At 46.1% G+C, this 21,009-nt stretch overlaps 1 protein-coding gene across 1 annotated transcript; it reads left to right on the top strand.

Moving 5' to 3' along the window:
- Positions 1-266: 266 nt before the first annotated feature.
- WNT1 (Wnt family member 1) lies at positions 267-19,589 on the top strand. Its single transcript, XM_056855849.1, has 4 exons — positions 267-375; positions 6,814-7,067; positions 14,422-14,687; positions 19,086-19,589. The coding sequence occupies exons 1-4, from the start codon at positions 275-277 to the stop codon at positions 19,572-19,574; spliced, it is 1,110 nt and encodes a 369-aa protein (XP_056711827.1). The 5' UTR covers positions 267-274; the 3' UTR covers positions 19,575-19,589.
- The last annotated feature ends 1,420 nt before the right edge of the window (positions 19,590-21,009 follow it).

The raw sequence follows: 21,009 nt of genomic DNA on the forward strand, positions 1-21,009 counted from the left end.
CTGTGGGGGGCACCGGCGCCCCGCGGCACTGCCAAGCCCCCGGGGAAGGCTGCTCGCCTGCCGCCGCCCCTTCCTTCTTGTCGCCGCCTTGGGGGGCTGCGGTCTCTCCCGGCCGGCGGAGAGCCTGCCCCGGGCGGAGGGCGCCCCTCGCCGGCAAGGGCTTCGGACGCCGCCCCCCAGCCGGCCGCCTCTTGCCCGCGACGCCCCGGCCCCGTCCCCGGCCCCGTCCCCTTCCCGCGGTTCCGCCGAGCAGGCGGGCCGGGCCGGCGGAGCGATGAGCCCCGTGGCCTTAATGCTGGGCTTGAAGACCTTGTGGGTTTTGGCTTTTTCCTCGCTTTCCAACACGTCGGCGGTGAATAACAGCGGCCGGTGGTGGTGAGTGGGCTGCACGGCGCGCGGCTGGCGCTGGGGGGGGGGGGGAGAGGGCTGCCTTGCCAACGCCGAGGGGAGCGGAGGGGAGCGAAGCGCTTCTGCCTGGAGGGGGCTCCGCGCCTGCCGGCCCCCCCCCACCTCCACCCCCCCCCCACCTCCACCCCCGAGCATCGCTGGCGAAGCTGAGCCCGCCGCCCGGGTGGCGGAGCGGCAGGGGCCAGGGGCGCGCGTCTCCGGGGCGCCCGCTGGGAGAGTTGGCTGCGGCTGGGCTTGTGCGCCCTTGGCCCTTGGCAGGGGCTGCTGCGCCGGCGAAGAGCCGGAGCATCTGAGCAGGGCCGGGCTGTGTGTGAAGAGACAGGGGCCTCTTTCGGACTCTGTCTGGGCCAGTGCGGGGTGTCTCAGGTGGGACGCCCACACCCGAACCCCAACGGGCGGGACAAGTTTACAGCAGCTGGCAACTAGTCAAGTGCTGACTAACGAAAACACACACCTAGTGTGCCCTTCTTAATTATTACCCTGGCAGATGTACTCTTTTGCTGCTTATTATTGGAGACTTCTGTCTTGTGGCACAACTGCTGCTGCTGCTGCTGCCCAGACTTTTACTCACTACTAGTAGCCTGATCTGGTCAGATCTCAGAAGCTAAGCAGGGTCAGCCCTGGTTAGTATTGGGATGGAAGACCAGGGTTGCTGTGCAGAGGAAGGCACTGGCAAACCACCTCTGTTAGTCTCTTGCCATGAAAACCCCAAAAAGGAGTCGGCTGCGACTTGAAGGCACTTTACACACACACACACACACACACACACACACACACACACAGTAGTACTTCTATTTTCTTTCCTTTTAGATATTTAGTCTGCCCCTTCTTCGAACAATGTTTCTGTTAACCCATGGATTCTGACCACCACAACCCTGTGGGGAAGATCAGAGGGGCTTGTTACAGAACTTGAGAGGTTTCCTCAAGGTTCTCAGCAAGACCTTGAGCGGGGACAGGAATAGAACACTTCAGTAAATTAAATGGCCCCTTCAGTCTGTCTTATGATATTTATGTGCATTTGTATGGAAGTAAAAGTGGAGTAGAGGCATTTGTCATGTGAATGAGCACTCTGGCCACTGTCGATTTTACATTCCCGTTATAAACATGGTTGAAACAGAAGGGCTTCTGTTCTTGTGTGTGGCATACCCAAGTCCCAACACTCTAACCCACTCCATTAGTTTTCTTTATCTACTAATCATTCTGTCCATTGATCCGTCCATGGGTATGGCCTGCCTAGCCACACAACAAACCAGTTAGTTGGGATGACAATAGTTTTGAAGGTATTAATGAAGCAGCACATGTCCTGAAAAATGCACTGTGGAACCCCTCGCAGTGTTGTAAGAGGCAGGTGCTCTGAGATCCCAAAGGGACAGAGGCTTAGTGCAGCAAAATGTGTTGGGTTGCACATAACCCAGTATATAGAGATGAAGGTATGAAGCAAACTTGCATTCTGCTTTCTGGCTAGCCTGATAATAGCTTGACCATTGGGGGATGCACTTCTTGCTCCCTTTTTCTTAGAGGAGATTTCTACATGTCTATCCTTCAGATTCCCCCCTTCCCCCAAAAGCAGTATATTTTAGCCAACTTTTATATTTCTCTGTGAACTGGAGCACCTGGGGTACGGTACACGTTGGGACTCCTATTTTGGGAGATTTCCTAGAAATTACATTGCCTTGGGCTATATGAGAGCCAAAGGTCAGGACTCTGTTTCATTAGAAAGTGCCTTAGCAATATCACTTTCCCAGGAATGAGTCAGTGGGGGTCCAAGCATGTTCAATAATATTAGTCAGCAAAGCTTGCCTTCTGCATGCCTGGCTCTGTGCCTCTTGGTGCAACTGCCCCCTTCCAAAACCCAAATCTGAAGATGCAACAGGACTCCCACGGTCCCACATTCCACTCGATGTGCGGCTTGGCTGGCTCTGTGCTGAAATGCAGGCTTCTAGAATGAGGTAAACTTCATGCCCCACAGTTTGACTGTGAGGCATAAAAATGTCCCCTATTCAGACTTTTCTAAGAATCAGCCGGCTTCAAGCTACATGTGTATCCAATCCTAGGACTCTGGTGGCATGGAAGTAACAGACTAATTTGACTAACTCCATTTCTAGGCTTGCAAATGTGTGCCTTGGGTGGTGTGGGTTCCCTGTTTTGAGGGAAAGGGGGAAGAAAAATGGAGTAGATTTTTCTAGCAATTGGGGGGGGCTTGGTCTGTAGTGTGTTCAGAGCTCATCAGAAAACCTTTTAATAATTATTTAATAATTATTAAATTATTAAATTATTGACCTGCCTGTCAATGAAATGGTGAAGGAAACAAAGTATGACTCTGTGAGAGACAGCCCTTATTCACAGCAAAGGACAAACAGCACCAATTTCATTTGATTTTTATCTTGCCTTTCCAGCAGCCCCCTTCCCCAAGTAGCTAACAGTAATCGAAAAATACAGTGTTAAAATGACACTTGAAATAGCTAAAAACAGTGTGAGGCTAGGATATTACAATTCATCTGTGTGAGATGTGGCACGTCTTGCCATGCTTCTATTCTTCAACCTGTGGACAGAGAATATCTAGGCCAGTACCAGCTGCTGCCAGAAATGTGTGGTGTTGCTGTAGAGACTTTTCACACAATGCGAGTCCCAAGTAGCACCAATCGCATTGTGCCATTGCATGGAGAAGCTACCACACAGGTGCTGTTTGCCGCATTCTCCACTAGATGGGCATAATGTGTAGGCTGGTGCACAGGTAGAATGTATAAACTAGACCTGGCTTTATCTTATTGCTGGTTTTAATTCTAGTACTCTTATTAAATATATTATTTATATTCAGCATCAAACACCTCTGCTTACTGAAATGATAGATGGTGTGTGTGAGACATTTTTTCTTTCTCCCTCGTATAGTCACCCAAGAAAGCTGATTGGCAGTAGTTTCAGGATGGATTGAAGGAAGTCTTCTTAACAGGACGCACAAAAAACTTGTGGAACTAACTCTGCCCCAAGATATAGCAATGGCCACTAGATCAAGAGGCTTAAAAATGTATGTGAGTGGGTTGGGATTAAACAAATCCATGAAGGAAGAGACAGTGGTGCTGGGAGTTATTCTTTCTCCCCATGCCCCTACTTGAGGAATACCTGCTAGTAAAAACAAGGGGTAAGAGATAGCTCATGTGTAGTTTGGACATGAGGAAGTAAAGTGACAGGCGGTTATCTTAGGCATTGTTTTTAAGCCGTTTATGCTTGGTAGTTAGCAGCGTGTTCCAGGCTGAAGTGCCCCACATATTTTTTTTATTTCATCACGCTGAACCGTCATTCCAAACGTCACTGAGAAGCCGGCGCATACCTGCTTCACATTTCTTAAGAGCCCCTTTAACGCGACCTTTTGTATTTGCTCCGGCCCCGCATTGAAGCATTTAGTGAAGGAACCATGAAAAATCACAGCCGCAAACGACCATTGCTAATGGCTATGCAAACAAAGGAATGAAGGAGCAGGCGAGTGGAGTGGTGGTGATGCAATTTGTTTGACTTTCTCTTCTTGCATCAGGACCGTGAATAGTCATGTTAAAGGGCAGATTTTAAAAAGCACCTTTGCGCGAGGATCAAAATCGACCCGGCATAAATGGCATTAGTGTCTATAGAGTACTCCCAAGCATACTCTTGGGGTCAAGTGAACTTTAGATAAAACCAATAGAATAAGTAACAACCTCTGCGGGGTGGGGTGTATACTGACAGTCATTTAGGCAATTTTCTGACCAAGGCTGTTCGTTGTCTTAGGTCCAGCTATATATGAAAGGAATCAGGAGGGGGCTGGAACCTCATATCAGTCCTCACGTGTCCAGTGTCCAGTGTCAGAAAATTGCCAAAGTGCAAAATATTAATTTTGAAGGTGGCCTGTGGGTTTTTTAGGTTCCAGATTTGTTGATGCTTGTGTGATGCTTTTGATAATTAGTCCTCCAGTAACAAGGGAGTTTTCAGCCTTGTCTGTTACATGTAGTAGTCATTGAAAAATTATCTAGTAGATATTTCAATAAACAAATGTCATGGCTAGGACCCAGAGAGTCCTGTACATGGAGGTAAAGTGTTCCATGTGCGGTGATTGTTTTTATTTCCAGGGGCAGCTTTGCATCATGTGTAGGATGCTGTCCTAGTGGGCCCTTGATGTGGGGGTGGGGGGACTGCTTTTCAGGAGGACAAGAGCACTAGAGGTTCCCACTAGGAGAAAGATGCTGAAAAACTCACATGCTTGTGTGCAGAACACTCTGCCCAGTCCTGTGGAACCCAGCCCATTATGTTGGCTGACCATACCATGAAGTAAGGTGGCAGTCAAAGGGCAGTTTCAGAGTTGTGGTACTGCCAGTGAAAAAGTTCTGCTCCAAGTACTTATAAATCTGATTTTCAAAACTGCCAAATTCACCAGATTCTGAATATATATAGCATTTGCTTGACTTTAATTGATATGTTTGGGGTGGTTCTGGCTTGGAAAAAGAATACTTTAATCTTTTTTCTGTTTAAGAGGTCATTTAGCAAAGCAGCTAATGAGGTGGGAGGTCCCTGGTTCAAATAACTCCTCTGCCATGAATTCCTCTCAAAACTAAATGGGTGGAACTATAGTTGCATTACTTGTAATTATAACCAAACAAAAGGGCAACTCAGGCTGTGTTTATACGTGAACTTAGATTACAAAAGTTACCAATTCACCAAAGTAGTAGAAAAGGGCAAGAGTCCGGTAGCACCTTAAAGGCTAACAAAAATATTTTCTGGTAGGGTTAGTCCTTTGTTAGTCTTTAAGGGGCTCCTGGACTCTTGCCCTTTTCTACTACTGCAGACAGACTAACACGGCTACCCACTGTCAATTCACCAAAGTTATTCACAGTGTTGGCAACTAAGATTCACATGAAACCAACAACAGTATTCCATACTGAGTTACAAAAATCCATTCATGGAAATAATTCTATTCAATGCATGTAAGTATGACAAATGCCCTTACAGGGGTTTTTAACACATCCTTGTTATAGTTCCATTTGTATTTTCCACCATAGGAGTTACAATGGTATATGCAAATGAATGCCCAAGAATAATGTCCTCATCATATTGTGAGTATTTTTTTACTTATTCTCTTGTTCTTAATGTCTTTTCTTTATACTCTTAACAGGTTTCCAGTACATATGTTCCTGTTTCAACTCTTTGTCTTCCTCAGAAGATAAACCTGGACATTCCAGAATGCATTTTATCAAAAAGAGTGACATAGTCCCTTCCTTGTTTTACCAGGGCATCTTCTAAGTGGGATACAAGTGGATACTTGTACCGGAAACCTGTTAAGAGTATAAAGAAAAGACATTAAGAACAAGAGAATAAGTAAAAGAATACTCACAATATGATGAGGACATTATTCTTGGGCATTCATTTGCATATACAATTGTAACTCCTATGGTGGAAAATACAAATGGAACTATCTTTAAGAAAGGTGTGTTAAAACCACCCATAGTGGCATTTGTCATACTTACATGCATTGAATAGAATTATTTCCATGAATTCCTCTCAGGCAAACCACACTGTCAGTCCCCCATCTGCAATATGGTGGGGATAATAAAGCTGGCCTGCTTTACAGGGCTGTTGTGAGGACTGCTACAGCATAATGTCTGTGAAGTGCTTTCAGCACTGAAAGTGTAATATATAAGCAGAGTTATTATTTAATAACTGGACTGTTTGAGTCCCCGCACACATGACCAAATGCTACCAGTGAAGTCAGATCTAAGAGCTGTTTCTTAATTGTTCATGTATATACTTCAAGAGAAGGATGATTCCCCCAACTGATATTCCATCTTGCCATGCAATTAAATTTAATATTTGCCTGTGTTGGATAGCTGCAGCATTTAACACCTCTCACCATTCAGCCATTGAAATTCAATGGTATGTTCACAGAGGACAACTAATAAGGCATCATATTGCCTGCATGCCACAATAATGAAGACATGCTTAACAAGTTTAAAGCACCCACATTTTAAATTTTGAGGCGCAATTTCATATTTAAATTGCAAGTTCCAATTCTGAATTTGAAACATCACATTCTTTCCCCTTTTAACATATAAATCTAATGCCTCTGTCTCTGACATAATGCCTTTTTTATTAAGTGACAGGGATCCCAAGGCTACATTGTCAGTGGCAAGATTTGTTTCAGTCCTTATACCCCTCAAACATTATATTTAAGCTGCTCAAGATCAATGGATGAAGGAGCTTCTAAGGGGTAAAGGAAAGGAAACATCACATTCCAGAATACGTGTGGCAAAACTGGAAAGTTTATATAATCATATAGCAAGGGAACATGGTATAATATTATATCACATTATCATATTTAATTGAGTCTCAAAGTGAATTCTTGACTCTGCCAGTGTTTAACTTCCAGCGCTTCTCGGCTTGCAGGGGAATAATCAACGTGGCCTCCTCAACCAACCTGCTGACAGACTCAAAGAATGTGCAGCTGGTGCTGGATCCTTCGCTGCAGCTGCTGAGCCGCAAGCAGCGCAAGCTCATCCGCCAGAACCCAGGCATCCTGCACAGCATCAGCAGCGGCCTGCAGAGTGCCATCAAAGAGTGCAAGTGGCAATTCCGCAACCGCCGATGGAATTGCCCCACCATGCCGGGGCCCAACATTTTTGGCAAGATTGTCAACAGGGGTAAGGAAGCAATGGAAGGAGGAGACTGGGAAGGGGATAGTGGGCTGGAGACCCTTTCTCTTCTCTGGGAGAAATCTAGCACAGCTCAGACCTTGTTCATGTCCATGCCATGCAATGAGAGAATAAGGAAGCTCAGCCACCTGGGCCTTGGTTGGTTAGCTAAAATCCAAAGAAACCCTGACTCGTTCAATAAATGGCTTTGCACCAGAGCAGAGGTAGGCAAGCCCTGGAACACACGTCAGACAGTAGAACACCAAACCATTTTGTGCAGCGTGAAAGGCTGGCTCTCTGCCCCAGCAACCAAGGAGAGCCCCTGAGGTGCCGTCACTGCTGCTGGGGCCAGCAGAGAGGCAGTATGCAACTGGCATGGTTTAAGCCCACCATCAACTCCCAGATCCATGCCAGGTCTATGGTGGACCCTTGGGTGTTGGCAGTGCATTGGGACTCATCTCGCCCCGTGATTCTGGCCACATTGAATCCTTGTCCTCACCCCTCAATTCATAAGTGGTGCTTAGGCTAAAAAGGTTGCCTGCCCCATCCCACAGTCTAGACTGCTACTTCCAGACTACTGCTACTGTGTGTGTGTGTAAAGTGCCGTCAAGTCGCAGCTGACTTATGGCGACCCCTTTTGGGGGGTTTTCACGGCAAGAGACTAACAGAGGTGGTTTGCCAGTGCCTTCCTCTGCACAGCAACCCTGGTATTCCTTGGTGGTCTCCCATCCAAATACTAACCAGGGCTGACCCTGCTTAGCTTCTGAGATCGGACGAGATCAGGCTAGCCTGGGCCATCCAGGTCAGGGCACTGCTACTGTAAGTCCCACTTAATACACCTGAATAGTATTCTGAGTAGATATGCTTAGGATTTAAGCACCATTTAAAGGATTACAGCTTTTGTATGGAAAATATATACTTACTTTATTTTTAAAACGTACATGCTGCTTTTTAAAAGTATTAAACACACAGGGAGAAAACAAAACTACAATAATAAAATTGGTAAAGAAAGTATGACTGGTAGTTTTAATTTAGTTTATCATCTTGAACTGGGCTAAGAATCATAGAGTTGGAAGGGGCCATACAGGCCATTTAGTCCAACCTCCTGCTCAATGCAAGATCAGCCTAGAGCATCCCTGACAAGTGCTTGCCAGCCTCTGCTTAAAGACTGCCAGAGAGGGGGAGCTCACCACCTCCTAGGCAGCTGATTCTTCTGCTGAACTACTCTTGTGTGTGTGTAAAGTGCTGTCAAGCCACAGCCGATTTATGGCGATCTCATACGGTTTTCAAGGCAAGAGATTAACAGAGGTGGTTTGCCAGTGCCTTCCTCTGCATAGCGACCCTGGTATTCCTTGGTGGTCTCCCATCCAAGTACTAACCAGGGCCATCCCTGCTTAGCTTCTGAGATCTGATGAGATCAGGCTAGCTTGGGCCATCCAGATCAGTTGAACTACTCTTTCTGTAAAAAAAAAGCATTCCTAATGTCCAACCTGTACCTTTCTGCCTGTAATTTGTACCCTTTATTGCGAGTCCTATCCTCTGCTGCCAACAGGAACAGCTCCCTGCCCTCCTCTAAGTGACAGCATTTAAAATACTTAGAAAGAGTCCTCCCTCAACCTCCTCTTTTCCAGATGAAATATTCCAAAATTCCTCAGCCTTTCCTCATAGGGCTTGATTAAGGTTGGAGCATCTTACCTCTGAGGAAAGGCTAGAGACTGGCACATTACAGTTTAGGAAAAATGGTGACTGAGGGGGTACATGATAGAGTTTTATAAAATTGTGCATGGAGCAGAGAGTGGGTAGAGAGAAAACTCCCCCCCTCCTAAAACAAAACTCATCAATGAAGTTGATGGGCAATAGATTCAGGACATACAAAAGGTAGTAATTATTTACTCAGTGAGTGACTAAAATGTGGAATTCACTGCCAGATAGGCTTGCTGGCCTGGCACTGACATCTAGTGGGAGATTACGGGGCAGGGACCTAGATGATCGGTATTGTGCCAATGTCACTTCCACAGGATCTGGCACTCTGTCTTTTCTCTTGCATGAGGAATCTTTCAAGAAACTATTTAAATTGACAAAGCTAGGCTGTGGCCACTGATGCCAGGCAGGTATCTAAAGTAGGGAGACACACGCACCTGCTCCAAGCACAACCTCAAAAGGCAATGGGTGCAGAAAGGACCTGACAGGTTTTAACAGACTTGTTGGTATCAAAATAATGCTCAGTTATGAACATGTATCTGATAGCGATGGCTGTTGCTCCCATGTGGATCAAAAAATCTGCAAGGGGGGCCACCAAGCACTACAGCAAACCTCAGGTAAAATTAGTGGAGTTAACCACCACCCCAGAAGTAACAAGTGAAAAACCTGGGTAACACCTTGGTTTGCCTAACAACTCACAGTACTGTGGAAAATTTTTAAAAAGGGACTATGTTAGAGGGAAGAAACACTGGCCAGATAGCCAATTGGGTGGGATGATAAGGATGTAAATGATGAGGTGATTGGGTGGTTTGGGGGGAGGGGAAGAAATGAGACAATTGGGTGGGCTGGCAAGGGGTTGGAGAACCAGGCAATTAGGAAGCTGGGCAAGAGGGAGGAATATTTACTTCATTTATGCTGCATCTTTCTCCCCAGTGGGGAGCCAAATCAGCATACATCATTCTCCCCTTTTCCATTTTACCGTCACAACAACCTTGTGAGGTAGGTTAGGCGGTGAGTATGTGGCACAAGGTAACCCAGCAAGCTTCCATAATAGAGTGGAGATTCAAACCTGGTCTCCCAGATCCTAGTCCTACACTAACTACTACACCGCATTGGCTCTCATAGAGGCAAAAACTAGAAGGGGGAAAGTGGGGGGTGTCAAAGTGGGGGGATTTCCCCTCTTCTTGAGTCCTCGCAGGTCTATATTTATATTTACATACACAAATTGTAATTGAAATGGCTGGAAAATGTTTCTCGACTGAGCACAGATAACTGGTGGCTCTCAAGCTAGGAGATCTCCCTTATGCTCCCGCTTAAGCTATAGAGGCAGCTGGGAGTTGTCGTGTGTGAGCTGTAGGAGAAACAAGTCTGAGCATTACAGTGATTCTCTTTGCTTTTGGAGGAACTGGTGCTGCTTTACAGACTAGCACTGTCTGTCTATGTGTCCCTATACTCAGTGGAAATTAAACAGCCATTATAAAAACAGTCTCCAGTGCTTTCTCCTCACAGGGACGATCTTGAGCAAATGCCTCAGAACTTCCTACTGCTCAAGGAACCGGAGGGGGTGGGGGCGGCACACAAAGCACCACAAACTCCCAAAAGTAGCATATGGAGGTTAGGATTTGGGAAGCCCCACAAAGCATTAGACATCTGCCCTAGAAGCAACCAGTGACAGCAGCACTACCTGCGTCCCTCCTGCCTCTCTTTTCCTGATGAAGAAGCAGCTGGTCGCTCTGTGTGTTTAGAGGCAAGGAAGAGCTATCGGAAAGGGCTGGAGTTGCTTGTATGGCACAGAAGAGGCAACATGTACAGACAACTCTTATGTCAAAGAGGTTTTTTTTCCTGCAATGAACACATAAACACAGCACAACATAGAGGCCAACCATTCACAGCTGGGATTTGTACACTAGGCATCATGCATTATTTTAGTTTTTATAGTCAGTTATTATTATTTTCCCCCACCCCCCGATGTTAAGAGGAAAGACATTCCTTTCCCACAAACTCTGAGATTCTGTTGCCATAATAGGCCCTCTTCTTACCCTCCCCTCCCTCATCTTCCCCATAAATAGTCATGGACCTTATTATAAAGGGCTGAAATATTAGTTAATTTTTAAATGCCCATGATTAATTAGGTGGCAGAGTTACAGAGCTAAACAAGAATGCAAGGTAGCATCTTCGAAGAGACATTCCTCCATTTTTCTCTCACTGGAGGGAATACCTTTTCTAGACTAGGTCTTCCTGAAATATGTATATGCATAGTCCTAAAACAAAGAACATGGTTTTCAGAACTATTGTTTTACTTGCATGCAAATTTATGCAGATTTGGTTAATTAAAAACTCATACATTTACAGTTCCAACCCAAGCACAGTTACATCTTTCTAAGCCCATTGACTTTAATGGACTTAGAAGGATATAACTGTGTTCAAGATGGCACTGTTAATTGACTAATATTTTCTTAAATATATTCTTTTTTCTTTTTCTTTTTGCCATCAAGTCACAGCTGACCTCTGGTGACCTCTGGTGGGGTTTTAAAGGCAATAGATGTTCAGAGGTGGTTTGTCATTATCTGCCTCCAAGTCACGACTGTGGTATTCCTTGGAGGTCTCCCATCGAAATATTTGCCAGGGTCCAGGCTGAGAGTTCATGACTGGCCCAAAGTTACCCAGCAAGTTTCCACTGCAGAGTGAGGATTCGAACCTGGGTTTCCCAGATCCTAGTCCAACACTTTAACCACTACACGACGCTGGCTCTCTTAACTGAGCTACAGCGCTATATCTCCCCCCCATACACACAACCTCTCCCCAAATGCTTTCTATCAGCACTGTGAAGGAGAACTGTTATTCTGACTGCTCCAATGGCCATTCAGTGACTGAGGAAATGGCAGCCCTGGATGCAAATCAGTGAAAGCTGAATGCTGGGATTTTAACAGACTGGGGGCCCACTTTGCACATGTTAAATTTCTGACACAGTTATAACTTCTACCTGGATGGCCCAGACGAGCCCAATCTCATCAGATCTTGGAAGCTAAGCAGAGCTAGCCCTGTTTAGTACTTGGTTGGGAGACCACTAAGAAAGTCCAGGATTTCTACTCAGAGGCAGGCAATGGCAGACAGTTTGGCTCTTGCCTTGAAAACCCTACAGGGTCACCATAAGTCGGCTGCAACATGACAGCACTTTCTACAACCAATTTTTTTTAATGTGCCTCATATATATACATAGTTACACAGAACAAAAGTACATATCTATCATGCTGTGCATATACACGGCAGGTACCAGTGCAAATGAGAATTTCCTACAGGCTATCCACATCTGGCAAAAATAGGTGTGAATGCATTCACAGCCTTGTTGGTGTGCACAGTTCTCTGCTCAGATGGTGTAGTCAGGTTGGAAATTCAACGTCATGTGTGAAGCAAAGTTTCTGAAGTTTCAAGCATTAACATGGCTTAGATCTAAATACTTCTGCTTAATCTCAATAGTTCACTTGGTGTGTCATCTGAAGAACTGAAACCATTTGTGGTGGGAGATATGGGGAGGGCAGACCAGGTATACTACCTTGAACTCCTTAGAAGAGGGGCAGGATACAGTGTAAAAGATATCTAAATATATTTTTGTACTATTAGAATAAACAGAATGAATGGAGTTAAACTGTGTTTCATATGTGGTTGTGTGTATATCTTAAATATCTAACTCTGCCTAAGGTATCTGAAGAACTGAGCCATGGCTCATGAAAGTTCATACCCTGCCAGAAATGTTGTTAGTCTTTAAGGCACTATTGGACTCTTGTTCTTTCTTCTGCCTAACTTGTGGTCACAATAATAATAAAATCATGGAGTTGGAATATACCCAAAGGTCACAAAACTCCTTGCACCAAGGAAGGCACACATTCTGACACCTGATATATTGACCTAGATCACTAGATTATTATGTCATAAACAGACAGCATGAAGGCAAAATGCACACCATGCCAAAGGAGCTCACAGGGCAATGAATAAATTGATCCAAACAGTCTGATCTAATGAGATTCTTGAGGCTGCACTGTGACTTACACTAGTGCAGACTTAATTGGTGGCCTTTGTTCTCAACAGCAATTTACTTGCAAATGTGACCATAGCACAAGCAACAACCTGGCCAATCTTATAGAGACCCTGGCAACACTCCCACCAGCCTCCAATCACAGACGAGTTCTCCTAACTGCTATGCACCAGTTGTCAGTCGGGCGGTCAATAGGAATGGGAACTCATGCATGGAGAGGGAGTTTTGTAATGGCAAATCTAAGGGGCCCTCAATCATGCTGCAAGAACCAGGCCTAACATAATTGATCAGTGGATAGGAGAACCGCAGCAGGCAACTCGAGGATGGGTTTCAATCATGAATCCTAAGACATGCAGACAGTTGGATTCATGAGCAGCTGTTTTAGGGGCTGGGTTAAGCATGAGATTACAGATTCACTGTAGCTTGAGTTCATAGGGCAAGTCAAGGAGCCCAGTTTTCTTTTGCACTCCCCCCCCCCATGACTGATCACAGATATCAGCAGCCGCATAAAACAGTTGTGGTTTTTTTAATGGCAATTGTGCCTGTCTAGATGGGATGCCTTCCCATTCACACCTGTAGGGGAGCCAGAGAGAGGAAAATCTAATGTGACGCTTCCTCCCATACTGGAATTACAAAGAGCAAAACTAAGGTTATTCATCTTCGGGTGGCTGCTATCTAGCTCCATTACTTGTGCAGAGCAAGGATCTGCTACTAACAGCATACTGGCATAAGGACACTTGACTTGCTCTTCTTGTTTAACCAGAGATCTTTCACCAGTCTGTGTAGTATCTATTTTAGCAGGCAAACCCATCAGTGTACTAAATACCATCCTCTCCCCCTCATCTCCCTAACTATCAGATTTGTAGCAAATCTTTACACTGGCCTTTATTTTTACTGTGATCATTGCTACCCTTAGTCTAGAACACCACAGAAATTTATTTATTCATCACAGTACAGAGCCGGTTAGACATGAAAAGCAATCAGGGATACATAAGTAATAAGGTACAGGTAGGATGAGGACCAGTGAAACACATCTCCGCCTGCCCACTCACCCACTTACTTGTGATCTTGAGCTACCCCTCTTTCCCTGCAACACATGGCTTGGCTTGCTTGCATGAGGGAATCTATTTTAAGTTTGTTACTGTTTTTGCACCATTCTGTAGGGTACCTGCTGTCAGTTTATGGCAGTGTGATTACATAAGTTGAACTGGGATAGGGGCTGGCAGACAGGTGTATGCATGTGTGTGTTGTGGGGAAGACTTCCAGGCAATTTGGGCCTTTCTAATCTTATGGTTCTGGTCGACTGCACAGGGCAATGGCAATAGGACCATTAGGGTCTCTTCTGGTCATGGAAGGCAGGATGTTATAAGTCTGCTTTTCCTACATATTCTGAACGTTCATGTCCAGCATCCTTGTTTCTACAAGATATATTCCTACTGCTTAATTTTCCCAGTAGCTTCTGTGTGAAAGGGAAGGAGAAGAAACTTGATGAATAACAATGTTGCTGTTATTTGTGCCAAACATTTGTTGTAACCCCTATTCAGTGGGGGGTTTGGGATTGTTGGGGGATGGACCTGGATGCTATTCACTGACTTGCAATAACATTCTTCCTCCTTGTCCACACTACAGGTTGCCGGGAGACTGCTTTCATCTTTGCCATCACTAGCGCCGGTGTGACCCACTCCGTGGCCCGCTCTTGCTCTGAAGGCTCCATCGAATCGTGCACTTGTGACTATCGCCGGCGGGGCCCAGGTGGTCCCGACTGGCACTGGGGCGGCTGCAGTGACAATGTCGACTTTGGCAGGGTCTTTGGACGAGAGTTTGTTGACTCGAATGAGAAAGGGCGGGACCTGCGTTTCCTGATGAATTTACACAACAACGAGGCAGGACGTCTGGTAGGAAATGAACAAGCATGCAGTCCAGAAAGTGTGTGCAAAGGTGCCTGTGTGTATTGGACTATGTGCGATTCACATGACCATGTAAGCTCTCACCCCCACCCCCCGTGCTATTTTCCTAACCTCAAATGGCCCCAGGAAGACACTGTTTGCCTCACTGGGGACTGCTGTAGCCACCGATTCATGTAAATTACCCCAAAGAGACAATTTGCAACCCCTGGGGGCAATTTCAGCTCAGAAAAATGGCTCAGGGGGACACTTAAGTGCTGCATGCTATGGTCCCAGTCTGAATTGAATCCCCATGCTCCTGGGCAGCACATAGGGTTGCCAGCCCCCAGGTAGGATTGCCAACTGCCAGGTAGTAGCAGGAGATCGCCTGCTAATTCAACTGATCTCCAGCCAATAGAGACCAGATCACCTGGAGAAAAATGGCCACTTTGGCAATTGAACTCTATGGCACTGAAGCCCCTCCCCTGCTCAAACCCCACCCTCCTCAGGCTCCGCCCGAAAAATCTCCCACGTGTGGTGAAGAGGGACCTGGCAACCCAACCCCCAGGTGGTGACTGGAGATCTCCTCTCCAGGCAACAAAGATCAGTTCCCCTGGAGAAAATGGCTGCTTTGGAAGGCGGACTTTATTATATTATACCCCATTGAAGTCCTTCCTTCCCCCAAACCCTGCCCTCCTCAGTCTCCACCCCCAAAATCTCCAGGTATTTCCCAACCTGGAGCTTGCAACCATAGAAGCACAAAACTCCCAGAACAAGTCTGATTAAAAGTCCTTACGTTGGCCACAAGGACTTTATAATGTGTGAGCTGCCCCCAATGCAAACCCACAAAAGTGCCATATACAAAATCAGACCATTGATCTATCAAGGTCAGTGTTGCCTATTCTTTCCAGGAGTTTTCCAGAGTCTCCAGTGGAGGGATTTCACATCATCTACTGTCTGGTCCTTCTTAAAATGGAGATGCCAGAGATTGAACCTGGGGCTGAATGCATACAAAGAAGATGCTCCACCCCTAGCCCCGGCCCCACTCAGCGAGCTCCCCAGGACCATTTCAGGTTCAGAAAATAGCAGAGTGGGAGGCTTCAGCTCTCTCTCCCCAGACACCATGGTCCTGGTCCAAATCAGGGACTTGTGCCTGGGAACTAAGTTACGAGCATAGAACTTTCAGCCCAAGACTGATTAAAAGTAATATGTTGAGTCACCTTTCTTGTAAGCTAAAAAGTCCCATATACTTTAGCTTTTCCTTGTAGGGAAAGTGCTTTTCCCCCTTGATTATTTTGGCTGCTTTTTTCTCAGGCTTTTCCTGCTCTGAGATACCCTTTTTGAGAGGGAATGATCAGACTTTTACACAGTATCCCAAATCCTTTGCTAGTGTCTGTTTTTATTTTCAGTCATTTTATACATTATTTTAATCATCTACCTACAATAACCCTAAGATCTCTTTCCTGGTTAGTCACAGCCAGTTCAGACCCTACCCATGGTATGGTAGAAAACTGGGGTTTTTGCCCTGATATAATCACTTTATGCTTCTTTACACTGAATTTTGTTTGCAATTTTATTGCTCATTCATCTGGTATAGGCAACTGTTATGCATTCTTTTTTGGCTGCCTCTCTGATTTCCTTCTCTATCTGAAGATAACCTTCTGAGTTTTGGCCAGCAGTGGGGAAAGGATAATAAATCTCTAGGTTTATATTACTCTTTGGGCTTAATATTTCTTGAGTTGTCTAATTTATTGGCCTCGGTGCCACTGGGAGCAATGGTAAGAGCAGGTCTGGTTAGAATCCTACTCAGGTCTACTCAATGGGGCTTACTCCCAGGAAAGTGTTCTTAGAATTACACTGTAAATTGTTTGCCTGTCTAAACAAGCATCTTGTGCGTCTGCGTCCTTCTGAAGACTACATGCTACACTTTCTCTACTTCCATTCCCAGGTCCAGTCGACAGATGAGGTTTGGGAGTTGTATGCTGGGAACTCAGTTCCCAGGTATGTGGGGGACCAATTTTTACAAGTACCATGGCTCACATGGAGAGGGGTTGATATCTTCCTCCCCCATGTGCCATTTCCCCAACCTGAAACAACCTCAGGGAGCCACTGTTTGCCCCATTGGGGCTTGCTGTACATGTGTAGCCCATCTGTACTTATTAAGTTTCCCCAGTGGAACAAACAGTAGCTGCCTGGGGTTTTTCAGGTAAGGCAAATGATATGGGAGGAAGGCTTATGCCCCCTCTTCACATGTGCCATTAGGGGGGCTAACTCTGGGTTGGGAAATTCCTGGAGATTTGGGGAGGATGGGGTTGGGAGAGGGGAAGAATGTCAATGGGGTACAATGCCATACAGTCCACCCTCCAAAGCAGCCATTTCCTCCAGGGGGAGTGACCTCTGTAGTCTGGAACTCAGTTGTAATTGTAGAACTCTAAGACCCACCTGGATATCGGCAATCCTAGTCATGATACCAATCCAGATCAGGCCGGTGGATACCAGGGAACTGAGTTCCAAGCATGGAACTCCTAGAACTTGTCTGTCAAACAGACATGGACACAGACCCAGGGAAAATATACTGTGTAGACAGAAGGCATCTTTGCCTGGAGCGTACAGTAGCCCTCAGGAGCCATTCTTCTGCTCTTTTAAATATTAGCTCCAATAGTCTGACTGGCAGAAAACTTTAATGCCCTCTCGTTTAGATGTGAAGGCACAGTGCACCAGAAATTCTCCTGAGCAAGCCTTATTGAAATGAGCAGGAACTGCACAAGAGTGGTGGTTGCACTGCAGGAGCTCAGGTCTCTATTTCCACACGGATACCCCTAACAGCATCCCAGATTTATGGCTGAGTTGCTTCTGCTTTATGTACAGATTTGTTGAAAGAGATGTTTGGCACACGCAGATACATGTTTGTGTATTTCCCTGCAGCCATGCACATCGTGCTTCGTGTATATGAGAACTTCTGTTTTGGGAAGTATGTGCCCTTGTTTGCTTCTGCAGGAGTAGGCTGTGGGATGGGTGATGAGGGTGGCAGTATGGGAGGGGTAGGCTTTGGGGACGGGATGGCAGAAAAAAGGGGGGAGGCAGCCCTGAAGCAGGCTGAACTTATGCATGTTAGCCAAGCCCAGAACCACAAGCTGAGCTGCCATGTGGGCTCCTACACATCTGGAAGGAAATGGTTCCAATTCTTCTAATTGCAGTAAAACCCCTTTGGAAGGGAAGGCTCTGGGCTTGGAGAGATGCATCAACATTCCATAGGTGGGAGTGGGCTCACAGTCCGCCAGGGGAACAGTTCCCACTAGCAAGAGAGAGAGAGAGAGAGAGAGAGAGATGGGCCTGGTGGGTGGGAGAGAATCCCAGCAGACCATGGAAGGAGAGAAGAGGCATAAAGAACTATTGGATAGCAATAGCAGATGGCCATCCCCAGTCATTCCTGCTGGGCTTGGGGAAATGAAGGCTGATAACAGGAAACCAGAAGCCCAAGCAAGACAAAGAGGAATGACAATGTTTCAGAGTGGCAGGCTTCAGCCTTTCCAGACCTGGAACCCACTGGCCTGCTGCCATGTGTATCACAGTCACGTGACAGGAAGAGGCAGAGCCAAACACTAGGAAATCTACTGTAGTGTGGAGTAAGCCACAGGTTACAGATATGGAAGAATCCTCTATAACACTGAGGCCCTTTATGCTTGGTTATTAGCCATGCGATCTCGGCGGAACTGCCCCGGGTCTTCTTTTGATTTATTCATTATTTTTCTGTACTTCAGGGGTCACTGGGTGGCCGCCCGGCACTTGCCCTGCAGTTTCAGGAACCTCTTTTATCATGAATTTAAATTTTGCCTCAATCCCAAAGTGAAGCTAATCGAGGCAATTTCTGTGAAGTCTCAGCTTTGGGGTTTCTCTAATCACGCAACAAGACACACTTATGCTGGCAGCGAGGGCAGTTCAGCCGGCGCCCAAGTGCCGTGGAGCTGTGTCTTGCCCCTCCGCCGGTGTGGTCTCTCTGTAGCGCAGGCCATGGTGGAGAATTGCCACGCCGGCACGGGGCGGGACGGGGGGAGGAGCCGCCTATCCCCATTCGCCCCATTATGCCGGCACCAGGAACAGCAGATGCAGCCTCGCTGTTTTCAATGGGGTGAAAGGCCCCGTTAAACAACAAAAATGCCGGGAATTGTTTTTTTTGTTTGTTTATCGGCGTACGGGGAACGGCGTTAGGAGACGGCTTGCCTGTGCCTTCTCCCTGCCGTTCCCGTACACCAATTCTTGGGAATGCGTGGTTAGTAATTTAACAACTAGGCTACACTACGATGACTGTGCAATCCTAGGAACTGCACGCAGCCATACTTTGCAGACAACTGCAGTGCTGAGGAGCCACTCTGGCCTTTTAATAGGACTGTCTTTCTGTGTGTCTTTCAGACAGTCTTCACTGAAATGCGTCAGGAATGTAAGTGTCATGGAATGTCGGGATCTTGCACTGTCAAGACCTGCTGGATGCGGCTACCCACTTTCAGAACCGTGGGTGACTTCCTCAAGGATCGCTTTGATGGTGCCTCGCGTGTCATCTATGGCAACAAAGGTAGCAACCGAGCCTCCCGTGTGGAGCTGCACCACCTGGAGCCTGAAAACCCTGCCCACAAACCTCCTTCTCCCCATGACTTGGTCTACTTTGAGAAATCACCCAACTTCTGCACCTACAGTAGCAAGACAGGCACAGCGGGCACAGCTGGCCGCATATGCAACAGCTCCTCCCCGGCCCTGGACGGCTGTGAGCTGCTGTGCTGTGGGCGGGGGTACCGGACCCGGACCCAACAGGTCACGGAACGCTGCAACTGCACGTTCCATTGGTGTTGCCACGTCAGCTGCTTGAACTGCACCAGCATGCAAATCTTGCATGAGTGCTTGTGAGCAAGGAAGGGAAAGCAAAGAAAGGAAGAAAGGAAACATCCCTTTCCTATGGAAAAAAGAAACATTCTTCCTCAAATATCAGGATCCGAAAACCAGTCCAGCCAGCAAGACACACACACACACACAAACACACCCTCCCCATCTCTCTAGTAAGAGCACAGCACCTACTGTGACCCTGAAAGGAGGAACTTCAGGTTCTGTCCACAGCCTATGTGGAGACTCAGCACTGTTGGGATGGCTGCAAGAATGGTTGTGTGTGTGTGTATAAACACTTGCAAATGGACTCTTCAACAGTTCATATTGCTTCTTCCCTCCGATTCTGCCTGCACGTTGAGATTCTGTGAAATGACTTAATTTGAACCAGATCATTATTAGGTCAAAGCTTTAGAACGTCTCCCACATGATTAGCATCAGCTGGATCTTTTGGTTCCTGTACCTGTAGAGTGGCAGGAATAAAGGTAGTGCCTCAAAGTGTGTGCAGATTGCCTTTTCCTCACTGCAGCCAGTTTCTATGCACGTTTAAAATTAGGAGCTTCCAGTACAGAGAAGGAATCTTCCATAGAACTTCCTATATGAACTGTCTGTCTCGCAGGTGAGACACTGTATATGATTACTAAGCATTGGAGGGGACGTATTTTATATACTGTTTTATGTGGGGGGGTTTTGTATCCCTGGTCCCATGAGGAATGCAACCCAATTTATCAGTTCCACGGAGAACCACTGGAGCAGCTGTTCTAAGAAGTCTGTGGAGTCATGATTTTAATAATTGAAATGTAGAAACTTTTGAGGCACAAGGGGCAAGATTCTCCAGGCAAACCCAGTCAGAATGATCAGAAGCTGCACAGGGACAGAATGGTGCTCTTGAGCAGTTTCCATTTGTCCCAGTCAATTGCACTCCATGTTGGTTAGCGGATTATAGCCACTGGTTCTGTCTATTGCTCAAAGGACGGCTAGCAACTCCCCCTACATTATATGTTGCTACATGTGTTTTCAGCTATTCCCATATGTAGTTTGTGTGTCCGTGTGAATTTTGGCCTTTGATCATTTTGCCAAAAAACCAGTGTCCATAGAAAGTGTTTAATTAAAAAAAAATACATTTGTACATATATGTATTTCCCCCCTTTTACTCCTCTCTCACCCACTGCCTTGGCAAATCCTGTAAGTAATATGCACTGAAAAAGTGTCTGGGGGTTGCTGATTATTTTGCATATATGTGTAAATAAAATATTTATTGTTGCCTGTTTCATAGTCTTGTAAGCCTGGTCCAATGTTTCTGCTCCTTGGTGATGCAGTTGTTTATGAGAAAGGGTATCTTGTTTTCATATATATATATATATATATATATATATATATATATATATATATATATATATATATATATATATATATATATAAATGTGTCATCATGAAATTGTTTTCAGCGTTCTAAAGAAGA

This window comes from Euleptes europaea, chromosome 1, assembly GCF_029931775.1.
Source record: "Euleptes europaea isolate rEulEur1 chromosome 1, rEulEur1.hap1, whole genome shotgun sequence".
NCBI classification, from domain to species: domain Eukaryota; kingdom Metazoa; phylum Chordata; class Lepidosauria; order Squamata; family Sphaerodactylidae; genus Euleptes; species Euleptes europaea.

Bases quoted from the DNA above. Each gene is read 5' to 3' on its own strand.
- WNT1 (XM_056855849.1), top strand. From the start codon at position 275: ATGAGCCCCGTGGCCTTAATGCTGGGCTTGAAGACCTTGTGGGTTTTG. The intron at 376-6,813 runs GTGAGTGGGCTG...CTCGGCTTGCAG, and splicing joins AATAACAGCGGCCGGTGGTG to GGGAATAATCAACGTGGCCT. The intron at 7,068-14,421 runs GTAAGGAAGCAA...TCCACACTACAG, and splicing joins TGGCAAGATTGTCAACAGGG to GTTGCCGGGAGACTGCTTTC.